This window comes from Microcebus murinus, chromosome 11 (assembly GCF_040939455.1).
Source record: "Microcebus murinus isolate Inina chromosome 11, M.murinus_Inina_mat1.0, whole genome shotgun sequence".
Classification (NCBI taxonomy): domain Eukaryota; kingdom Metazoa; phylum Chordata; class Mammalia; order Primates; family Cheirogaleidae; genus Microcebus; species Microcebus murinus.
The window spans coordinates 56934039-56946711 of NC_134114.1; the positions used below are offsets into that span (position 1 = coordinate 56934039).

Below are 12673 nucleotides of genomic sequence, written 5' to 3' on the forward strand. Positions count from 1 at the left end.
CCATCATGGAGAGAATGAACCATACGTGTGGGACCCGCACACACTTTCATTTGGTGAACCCACCTGGAGGAACTCCATTGGTGACCCAGGAGTCCAGAAGTTTCATTTTCTCCTGGCTTTCATATGGACCAAACAAAATCCCATCCCTTTCCTGTCGGAGGTAAAATGATCCTTCCAGATCACGGATCACAGGAAGTTCTCGTTTCAAAGCTTTCACTTCGGGTATGGTTGATGTAACAACGTACTGATGTTGAACCGGAATGAGAGGATGTTCTAGTCCAATCATTTTACCTACTTCACGTGCCCAAAATCCTTAAACGAGAAAACCATTTAAAAATGTCAGCACATATATAAGCATACCATATCAGACACTGATATAGATAGCAATTTTTATTAAAATAAAATAGAAGGTTTGAGTACTCATGGCAAGGACTAAAGAATGTCATAAGAATCTTTAACATTTTCGTCATTGCAAAATTAAATAGGGGAAGAGAAGACAAGACAATAGTTTGCATTGCCCAGAGTTTTGAAGATATCTGGAATCTAAGGGAACCCCTGAAAAAGTATTTTGCCCATAAGCAAAGGTAGGCAGAAAACAACCCAAAAAATTTTATTTGAGAGAAAAAACAAACAACCCAAATATATAAAATGTACTGATGTTGATAGAAAGTACGGTAAGAGACTGACCCTACTTGTGGACAGGTTGTCAGGCAAAGAGGCCCCATGTTGATGTAATCAACATAATACATAAGGACAGCACACGATAAAGCCCTGCAAGTCAACTCCTCTATCCCCTAACCCTATTCCCTCCAAGTTGTTGATGCCTAAAATTCTACAAACACAAAATTGTGCTGCTAACTTAAAATTTTAAAATGTGTATACTTTGGGAGAGAGAGCACATTAAGTTTTATTTAATATTTGCTGTTTTAAAAGTTTAGTTTGAGTAAGTTTGCAAGATCCTTTCTCATAAAGGGCACGAAGGCATGAGGAGTCAAAAATGGGGAAGAAGAGAAGCCAGAGGAAGGGGAAGACTGGGCTCAAAAGTAGGTGGGGAGTTCCCCAAATAAACGTTTCTCACTTCACGATTTGCATGGGGACTGTCTTATTGGTGGAAATTATTATTATTATTATTATTATTATTATTATTATTTTGAGACAGAGTCTTACTCTGCCCGGGCTAGAGTGCTGTGGCATCTGCCTAGCTCACAGCAACCTCAAACTCCTAGGGTCAAGCAATCCTTCTGCCTCAACCTCCCAAGTAGCTGGGACTACAGGCACGTGCCACCATGCCTGGCTAATATTTTATATATATTTTTTAGTTGTCCAGCTTATTTCTTTCTATTTTTTTTAGTAGAGACAAGGTCTCACTTTTGCTCAGACTGGTCTTGAACTCCTGAGCTCAAACGATCCACCCGCCTCGGCCTCCCAGAGTGCTAAGAGCCACCACAACAGGGCTTTATTGGTGGAAATTAATGTTATTTTTTTCATTTGAAAAAGACACAACTGGATAATTTGTAGCTGAAGGGACCTTTGATTCTTTCTCAGGCTGACCCTTCAGAACACAGAGGAGGGAGCCAAGGTCCAAACAGGTAAGATATACCCAAGGTCACATGGGGATGTCCTGTAAGCAACACATCTTATTGGGTTTCTTGCTGCAGAAGACTTTATTTTAAAAATCTAAGGCACCTCCACTTGTGTAAAGGTATTTTAGAATCTAAAATAATAAAAATTATTGTTGTTTGGCAAGGATATGGTATCATCTGACTCATCAATGGATTATTGGGGGGGAGGGAGTTCTATTTGCTTATTCATTTCATAATAATTTTGAGGAATTATTCAAATGATTAGAGAATTCTATTTAAGTTTTTTTTTAGTGTTGCACACTCTAAATTTTTAGCCATTTCTGTTTTCTTTCTTTCTGAATCTAATAAGGAGTTATGAAGTTTCCATCTTTATGAAGTTCAGAGCCAGACACCGAATCATCAATTATAACTCAGTCTGGGAATCCAGAGTACGTGCTCATATGTGCCAAAGTTTATTTCCATTTAATCATCTAAACATTACCCTTGTGTTTTATTGTTTTGTTTTGGCCTAACAGCTAAGTTGGTCACACTTGTATAATAAATCCAGAAATGGGTACCTGTTTGCAAACTAGAAATCTGACCTGTGGGCATTAGAGCTATTTGTTGGTCTTTTAATAATTTAGGGACATAATTTATTCTTGCTAGTAGGAAGATACAAATTACCAATGTCAGGATGTTGTAGGAAAATGTAGTAAAGACACATGTTGTTCTAGTTATACATGCTTGAGCAGTTTTAAAATATAAAAAGTCAAAATATTTAGCTTAGCAATTCAAACTACTGCAGTATCCTCAATATACTTGTTTCAATTAAAAACATAAATTTTCAGGCCCTTCCCAGTCTGCTGAGCCACCCCTAAGTACTTCCAGGGCTCCCCTGTCCGTGTTGCTGACATCCCATGCATCTCTCCATTGGCTACATTAAAGGCCCTTTTTTATAACTTTGTTTTCTTACTGACCCAGGAACTGTTAAACATTTTTTTCTGCCTCCCCTATCATGTAATTTTTTTTTTTTTTTTGGTAGAGACAGGGTCTTGCTATGTTGCCCAGGCTGGTCTTGAACTCCTAGCCTCAAGTGATCCTCCTGCCTCAGCCTCTTAGAATGCTAGGTTGCAGGTGTGAGCCACCACACCCAGCCAACCCCCATGTAATTTTAATACCACAGATGTACTGTATATCTATTTATGTACTGTATCTGTACTTTGTACATAAAAGAACCCATTTTTACCCCCTTGGGGGTGGTAGGACCCTCACTGACAATGCATAGGTTAATTAAAACTAATAAATTATTATTTAACATTTAGAAAAACATAAATTGAAGAAAATAAATTCTGTTTTATCCAAACATATATGAATTTCTGAGTCTAATTACTTGCTTATTAATGCACTGTATCATTAAATAAGTAGAAATGTATGCATAAGTATCATATAACTATATTACTTCAAATCCCATAGGAAGCTCTATGCTGCTTTACCCTATGGGGGTGGTATCTGTTGGCATTCCCTTCCTCTCTATGTCAATCAAATTAGCCTAAATCTAGCCAGGATTACCCTTCATCTCCTACTAGATCACCCACCCACCAAGATCAAAGGGAAAAGAGACAAATGTGGGAGACTCATTCTAAAATCTACCACTATCACCTGAAAAACAACAGAAGAGTCAATAAAAATGACCACTGGCAATGACTTCCATTTTTTAAAAGAGCAGTGATTAATAGAAATGAAATGCAGGCTGAAGGTTCATGGACAAGTTTACTTCTACTAGATGGTTTATACAGTGACAATAATGGTTTTATTCTTTAACGAAGAATATCAGACAAAATCAAGCTATTCTTTTTGGCTGAGCACTGGGCTTCACATTAGCATGATCCAAGCACATTTCTGATTTACCATATTAGGAAAATTCTTAAGTAAATTTTACAAAGTTATCTTGGGCTTAATGAGTCAATTGGAAATGAGGTCAAGAGGAACATACAACACCATGCAGAGAAAAAGCTTGTGTCATAATAAATAGCATATGCCCATGTCTCTGAGCTGCACCTGAGGGAAGGAGTAGAATGAAGCCAATTTTGAAAGCTTCCAGTGCTAAAGGCAAGTTAGACTACCGCACACCAAAAGGCCGGAAGTGTCAGAAACTTCCACAGCTCTGCTTGCTCAGGAATACAGTTACTTGGCCCAGCTCGGTGGCTCAGGCCTGTAATCCTAGCACTCTGGGAGGCCGAGGCGGGTGGATTGCTCCAAGTCAGGAGTCTGAAACCAGCCTGAGCAAGATTGAGACCCTGTCTCTACTATAAATAATAGGAAGAAATTAATTGGCCAACTAATATATATAGAAAAAATTAGCCGGGCATGGTGGCACATGCCTGTAGTCCCACCTACTTGGGAGGCTGAGGCAGACGGATTGCTTGAGCCTAAGAGTTTGAGGTTGCTGTGAGCTAGGCTGACGCCAAGGCACTCACTCTAGCCTGGACAACAAAGCGAGACTCTGTCTCAAAAAAAAAAAGAAAAGAAAAGAAAAAAGAATACAGTCACTTATTGCAAAGTCAAATGGCAAGAGAAAAAAAAAAAGAATACACTCACTACATTCTCTGTCCTGTAGGAACACTCATAGAATGCTGTTTCTACATAGAATTTTTGCAAATTTTCTGGTACGGGCAGTACAGTACCTGGAGTACTTATTTAAAATGCAGCTTCTGAGCACCCACCCAGAACATCTGAATTAGAATCATTTCGAAGCCTGGGAAACTTCCCAAGGTGATTCTTATGCACACTAGCTTGGTAACCAAGCTCTTTGAGAAGCCAATTTACTAGCAGAATAGGGGCCGGATGCCTACAGGGCAAAAGAAAGAAATTGAGCAATCTTAAGGCTAGTAGTAAGAAGCTATCATAGCTTGATGCTACCCCAGACTAGGGCATAGACTATCAAGGAAATAATTGTAATAATCATTCATAATAATTATTATACCTAATTTTTTTAGTGCTTTCTACATGGTAATCCCTGATCTGGGTATTATACATCATTAGCTTATTTGCCACCCATAATAACTTTTCAAGATGGGCAATATTATTCCTATTTTACAAATGAGTAACTTGCCTGAGTCACTTAATTGACAATGCATGTCTCTGGGTCAGAGAGCACCATTACCATGGGCAATGCTAGAAGCACATCAGCAAACTGACAAATCTTTACTCTCAGATTGTCCTTTTTATTTTACTTTATTTTTAATTATTATAAGTACATAATTAAAGATATAATTAAATTATATTATGTCAAATATATCAAATATATTCTATTAAATTTAATTATATTAATTAATTATAATTAAAAATATAATAGTTTTGTATCTTTATAGTGTACATGTGATGTCCTGATACAGGCATAAAATGTGAATTAATCAAATCAGGGTAATTGGGGTATCCATCACCTCAGGCACTTAACTTTTCTTTGTGTTAGGAACATTCCAATTCTACTCTTTTAGTTATTTTAAAGTATACCCTAACTTATCATTGCTTATAGTCACTTTGTTGTGCTACCAGTTCATTCTACCTATCTGACTATATTTTTGCACACATTAACCATCCCCATTTTATCCCCCCTGCAGAATCTTTGGTAACCATCATTCAACTCTCTGTTAGACTCTGTTAGACTTTTTATGGATATCCTGAAGACCCAGAAACATTTACATTTCGGTTATATTTCCAAGTGCTTTTTCTGGTTACTTTAATCAGATTTCAGAGCTGGCCCGAGGGGGTTGCCTAAATTTGTGAGACTTCCTGGTCTCATTGAGTAACTCTGGGAAACATTCTACCAGCCACACATTCTCAGACCATTTCAGCATGATGCCTTCTGCAGATGGTTGCTTTTATTCATAAAATTGATCTTTGTTAGTTTCAATTCTAGAAGCAGAAATATACAAACCTTTGTCTCCAGCTACTGAGGCTCACCCTTTGGAGAGCTTCTATCTTTTAAATAAAGTGTTTTTGAAAACACACACACACACACACACACACACACCCTACTCCATACCACCTGTGGATGACAAATATGTAATCAGTTAGAGTTTCTCCAGTAACTTTTGCCCAATGGAAGAAAAATGATGGAGGAGAAAAAGGGGGGGAAAGGAGATTATGGGGCAGAGATCTGATCTGAATGAGAGAAAGAATTGAAAATTGAGACAGGATAGTTTGCACAACTTTCAGCAAAGAGCTGCCTGGAGTTACCAGGGCAAGGGAGGGGATGTTGCTGGGCAAAAGGCACCAGGAACAAAGAACACGGGGAGGCATCACCACTCCACACAGAGCCACACTGTCAACCTAATTCCAGGGATATGCTTTCCCAGGCCAGCAGGAGACAGCGGTTCTCAAGGACCTTCTGCCATTGCTCTCCCCAACCCCATCACACCACAAGATTTCACAGCTGCACAGAAAACTTCCATAGGGAACCACTGTGCTGGGTTTAGGTCAGATCTCTCTAGAGATCATTCTATCTTCCTTCTCACTAATTCCTTATTTGTTAAAGTGTGTGGTTTAGAAAAAATGTATTATAATAATGGCAATTTATTATGTAATTAAGTTTATCCATTCTAGGAAGACAATGGATAAATGTGCTAAATTAAGGTATTCTATGTTATTTTTCAAAATATCAACTAGGAATGTGGGACTGCCTAATGTACTGTGTTGAGAAAAGGGGTGGGGCTTTGTCCAAGCTCATCTGAAATAAGTGCAGTGATTGATTATCAATGTCTGCCTCAGGGACCAACCGGATGTGGGAGTCTGAGTATGTTCATTTAGCATATGCTATCACTGTGAAAACAATCAAATATTTTAGAGGCTGAATTCATGAGACTAGAAAAAAAGTTGTAAGATTACAAAGAATCCTTGCTACTTGGAAAAAAAGCATGAACAATTCCATTGCCTTAAATCTTCTAACAGAATTTAGACCAGAGGTTCCCAAAGACAGAAAAGAGGAGAGTATCAGATGGAGATTGGACAGGCAAGTGAGGTTCAGAAACAAAGCAATGTTATTTTATGCCATTGCTCTTATTTTTTAGGCAAGTCATTTTACATTATTGTTAATTTCAAATTCTATTAAAGAAACCATGGGATTTTTATGTTTTTCAAATGGGAGGCATGATTAGAGAGACTCAGAAATACTAACTTAGATTCACGTATTGAAGACATGACTTTTTCTAGGACCACTAAAAATGCTTTGTTAAAAAATAATATCAGGCCAGGTGCGGTGGCTCACACTTGTAATCCTAGCACTCTGGGAGACCGAGGTGGGTGGATCCTTTGAGCTCAGGAGTTTGAGACCAGCCTGAGAAAGAGCAAGACCCCGTCTCCACTAACAACAACAACAACAACAAAATAGAAATAAATTAGCTGGACAACTAAAAAATATACATATAAAAAAAAATTAGCCAGGCATGGTGGCGCATGCCTGTAGTCCCAGCTACTCGGGAGGCTGAGGCAGGAGGATCCCTTGAGCCCAGGAGTTTGAGGTTGCTGTGAGCTAGGCTGACTATATGGCATTGTAGCCCAGGCAACAGAGTGAGACTCTGTCTCAAAACAAAACAAAACAAATCGATCAGAAGTTATAATTTAGAGGAAAGAATCATAAGGGTAAGGTGTTTCTGGCATGTCCTTATGGCATATCAAATAATAAAGATTGTTTTTATTAGTAATTTAAGCAATAACTCAAAGAAAATCAGTCACTGCCTCATGCTTATTTTAGGTTCTAAAGGAACCCTTATGAATTATAAGAAAATACAAACTATTAGCCCTATTTAGGCTTCAAAAGCATTTTCACTAAAATTTATTTTTGCACATCTGATAGTTTAAAATGGCTTCACATAAGATCAATCTGTTAGAAAGTATATTAACTCAAGAATCAAAAGACCCAGATGCCAGTCTTATCTCTGACAAAATTAGCTGTGTTGCTTGGCCAGGTAACATGACCCTTCTGGACCTTGCCCTCTACAAATGGAAAATGAATGTGTTGTTAGATTATCCCAAATATCCCTTTTGGCTTCATTACTCTGTGAGTCTAAACTGTAACAGAACAATCTAAAGAGAAGATTATGGAATATGTTTAATAATGTTCTCAAAGGAAAAGGGTTAAGAGTTTTATGATTAACGTCAAAAGTATTCAGAAATGGATAAGATAGTACAAGTGATCAAATCTGCCCTAAATAAGCAGATTGAAAACAAAGAGAATGCTCATGAATTTGAACACCAGAATTTGGTTATTAGTATAAATAAACAGTGAACACAGGAAGAAAAAAGAAGTAGAATTTAATAAAACATAATCTGGAGCAAAAGAAAACAGAGAATGGAGAAAAATATCAACTTTTTGTGGATAACCAAGGACAGAGTAGTATCTCAAGAGTGAAATGGTGGAAGGAGGGTTTTGTAGCTTAGGAACAGACAAAATGTTTATCTTGGGAGCACCACAGTGCTCCATACCAATGTCCATAGTATAAAACATTACTTTATGGCTATTTTATTTCTTTGCCACTTAAAAAAACAGATTTTTTTAAAAGAAAGATAAGATGCTTACCTGCAGCATTCACAATTCTATTTGCTCTCATAGATCCCTGTGGTGTTTCAATGTCCCATGTTCCATCTGACCTGAATTTCAGAGAAGTCACTGGTGCAGGATATTTTAAAAGGGCACCATATTTCCTAGCCCCAGCAGCCAGGGCCATAGTTAGAGAATAAGGATCAATGTGACCATCTCCAGGGTTATACAATCCAGCTAAAATCTAAATCAACCATAATAGAGTCAATATTCAAATGAATATATATTTATTACTCAGACTAAATATATTCTGCTAGCAAATATTTAATAAAACTGGACTTTAAAAGTGTTTCTTGATCTGGAAAGTGAATGAGCCCCTGAAGTCTTCATGAAAAAGAGCCACCATTCAAGTCCTGGACTGTGAAATGAAAGAGAAATAAACTTCTACTTGTTTAAGCATTATTATTTTGGTTTCTGACATTTGAAGTCAAATCTAATCCTAACTGATATATCAATTATAATTTAAATTTAATTGCTTAATACTGTCAAATTCACATTTTAAATACATATCTGGTGTCAGGAAAATTTATACTTGATTCAATGACTTGAATCCCTATTTTGTGTTAGGGCTTCAGGCTAGGCTAGGAAAACAAAGGAGAAAGAAACGAGTATGAAATGAGTTGATAGGTTTCATCTATTCAAGAAAAATCTACTGAGCACAAAATACAAGCAAGAAGCTTTTGTCAAACATTTTTCCTGCATCTATTGAAATGATTGTGTGGTTTATTCTATTAATGTGGTATTATTGCATTGATTAATTTTATATGTTAAACCAACCCTGAAATGCTAGGATATATTCCACTTGGTCATGCTGTATAATCCGTTTTATATGTTGCTGAATTCAGTTTGCTAGTATTTTGTTGATGATTTTTGCATATATATTCATAAGGGATACCAGTCATTCTTTTTTGTGTGTGTGATGTCTTTGACTAATTCGGATAGGGTATCAGGGCAATACTGGCCTCACAGAATGAGTTGAGAAGTGTTCACTTTTCTTCTATCTTTGGAAGAGTTTGTGAAATATTAGTATTAATTTTTTAAATGTCTGGTTGAATTAGCCAGTGAAATCATCTGGGCCCACGCTTTTCTTTGAGGAAAGTTTTTGATCACTAATTTAATCCTTTCACTTAGTATAGGTCTAGTGCAAGGGACTTTTGATTTTAATGGAATTCACATTTCTGAAGGCTTGCAAATGTCACATTGGTGCTTTGACAGAGATATATCCTTGTTGCAGTGATCCCATATCTGTTTGATCCAGTCCCCTGCCCAAGATCCAGAGAATGCCCATGACACGTATTTCCATTGCCTAAGGCCCTTGAGAAAAATTATTGATGGTGAGGACTTCCAGCAAAGCATTCCAGGATTGACACATAAACAGATTAAAGTGAATCCTTACTTATAGTGGGAATAGAATTTCCATGCAAGCAATGCAGTGCAACACCAATCTGCCATCACACTGGTGTCACACAAAACTACAGACAGGGGAGTGCCAGCTGCCTGTGAAAATCCACAAGAGCAAATGACCCCAGGCCAAATCAATCTTCCTTGGAGATGAGAAGGACTGCAGTAGTTACCAGCAGGGAAACAAACATCTGCTTCCCAAACAGTCCCACCTGGGACACTTGGGCAGTATGTACAGTGCAATGGAGTCAGAAAGCCTGAATTCAGATCTCTGCTCCAGGTCTTCCTAATGAACGAGCTCAGGCTCACTATGTAACCTGTCTAAGCTACAATTTCCTGTTTAGTTATAATATACACCTCATAATATTGTTGTGAAGTTAAATGAAATTCTGCATGTAAAGAATTTAGCACAGTAACTGGTACATAAATATATACTATAGTAAGTGTTAGTCATTGGTATTATTATTCAAAAGAGTTTATCCTCCTGTAGAAAAAAACACAAAATTCCCTGTCAAGTGGATTCTCTCGAGCAAACGTGGTATAAATCTAGATTTATATCTGGCACAGAGTCTGTAAGGGAAGTACAGCTTTGAACTAGGTGATATTTGTGGAATAATATAGCATGGTACTTCTTAATTTGAATTTTAAAAAAATTTTAATAACACAATCTTTCTAGACATTTATTTATCATATTAAGTTATCATTCTCTCTACAGTTCTCAAACAGAATGTTTATGTATGGAAACCCTTAGATCTGGGGGACGCAGTAATAGAAAAGTATTACAAATGTTTTCTCAGTTGTCATAGGTGGCAAACTAATAATATTTTTCATATTTTATTCAGCATATATAACAGCCCACCTTGTAATTTATACAAATTCCAGCATTAATCATCTGATTTTGCCATTCAAAATATGTGTACAACATTTTTCTATTTTAAATTAACTTCATAAAATAACTTTTTCTAATTTCAATTCAACAAATGGTAAAAATGCCCTTAAGACAAATACCTTATTCATGTTGAGTAAAGGGAACATTTCTTGAATTTTTTCAGGTTCAATAATATACTGTTCTGTTGCATGCCAGCCAGTCCGAGTCATTTGATATTTAAATTCATCTACCCTCACAGGAGTTGTAGCAAGTCTGATACTACCTGGCTGATGGAATCCCACCACCTGTGACAATAATTCCAATAAAAGTCCATAAATAAATCATTATTTGGCACTCAAACCTGGTTCTTCTCCAGCACAATGAAAATTGAGCTATACAAGAAAAGAGATTTACTATGAGCAAAAAAAATAACTATATAAAAATTTGCATCTTATAAAAAGACAATTCATTCAGTGATTATACCTTAAGTGCCTCCTTCTATGCCAAGCCCAGAGATGTCAAAATGAACAGTTCTACAGTTGAAGAGAGACAGCTAAATGCATAATTGCAATAACATAGGATGAGTGTTAATGTACACAGAGAAAGAAAATTATGTGAAAAAGAGAAAGATAAAGGATTTGCAGAGAGATTACAAAGAAGCAAAATGTCATGACGATGAGATTAGGTCTGAATTCAATTAAACATTCATTTGACATTTACTGAAGTCCTTTAGTTTGCCAAGCACTTGGGTAGGCCCTGGCTTACAGAGAGAAAAGATGCAGGCCTTGCCTGCAAGTTGCTCATCATCTGTAGGGAAAACCAACCAGTAATGCCACAATTACAACAGAGATGTTGTGAGAGAGGGTGTGCCCAACTGCTTTTAGAACCAAGAGATGTGTCCCCAGCTTGGCATACCAGGCAGGCAGGGACAGTTAAGAAAGGCCTCTCCAAGGGGCGGACCCCCCCCCCAAGGGTGGAGGGTGAATGTTGAAGATGGGGCCAGGGGAAGTGTAGTTTCAGGCAGAGGAGGCAGCAGGGAAAACAGAACACAACACAAACAAAAAAACAGTGATTTGAAAGAGCTTAGCACATTCCAGAATGTAATTGAGAATAGCTGAAGCATATAAGCCAAGGGAGGAGTGGCAAGAGAAAATGTTGGGACAGCAGGTAGAGGTCAGCCGATGAAGGTCACGCTCCTAAGGCCATGCTAATCCATTGATTTTATCCTGTAGACTGTGGGGAGCCATTTGATGGTTTTAAGCAAGGGAGAGAGCATGACAAATTTGAGTAGATTTCAATCTTATGATTGAAGCCTATGAATACCCTCTGCCTGCCACTTTATTTTGAGAGTACAAGTAAATATGAGAACAGATAAAAATAAAAATTGGGGGGAGCTTTTAGTGAAGTACTTTTCAAAGCCGTGTGACAATCTGGCACACGCTGCTCTCAGATCCTTTGCAATCCAATTGACGAAACGCTCCAATTTCTTAGTTTCTAGATATAGTAACTGTCTAAAGATGTTTTTGAAAGTTCTTTTTTATTCTTTCTTCATTTACAAAATAAAAAAGAGTTAATTACATGGATAAGAGAAATTAAATCAAGAAATTAAATTGATTTTCAAGCAAACTCTATGGGTTCTTTTCTATAAACTCTCATCATATTTCTCTACCAAATTAAACACACATGGCAATGATGTCTCTACACACGTGATGATTTGTCAGAATCCTTCAGAATCATACATGTTTCTGAGAGAATGACCTAACAGATGGTTTTAAGTTAAATGCATTTACCTGCCCAGTTTCTTCTTCCAGTTTCTCATACAGTTTGATGCTATCATAATGTATTTTCTTCAAGTTTATTCCAGGATGAAAGTAAGTTGTTAAACCTGCCTTAAAAGCAAGGAGGAAAAGAAATACTAAAAAAGTTAACATTCTTAAAATGTTGATAGTTTATACGTTAAGAAGTAATTTAATGCTGGCAAGAAACTGAGAAGCACCAGCCAATTCTTTGGGATGAGAACGCATCAGCAGCAGTTTGAGCACACCAGAGCATAAGGCTCATAGCGGGTTATAAGAAGCAATTTGAACCATGTAAGTAAAGTGAGAGCCAGCCAGCAAACACACACATTCAGTCCCTAAGAGTTACCAGGAAAGGGCTGTTTAGAGAATCAGAAATGGGATGGTTTAGATGGAAGGTTTAGGAATATGCACTATTAAGGAGAGTATAGGGGAATGGCATACAATG

General features: G+C 37.2%; 1 protein-coding gene across 1 annotated transcript in view; it reads right to left on the reverse strand.

Moving 5' to 3' along the window:
- Window positions 1-12673, reverse strand: part of DMGDH (dimethylglycine dehydrogenase) — a 66289-nt gene that overhangs the window by 41100 nt on the left and 12516 nt on the right. The window contains exons 3-6 of the mRNA XM_020290117.2: window positions 12220-12318; window positions 10570-10734; window positions 8140-8344; window positions 64-312 (exon numbers count right to left, since the gene is read on the reverse strand). Coding sequence (XP_020145706.1) covers window positions 64-312; window positions 8140-8344; window positions 10570-10734; window positions 12220-12318 — 718 coding nt within the window. The remainder of the gene's footprint in view (window positions 1-63; window positions 313-8139; window positions 8345-10569; window positions 10735-12219; window positions 12319-12673) is intronic.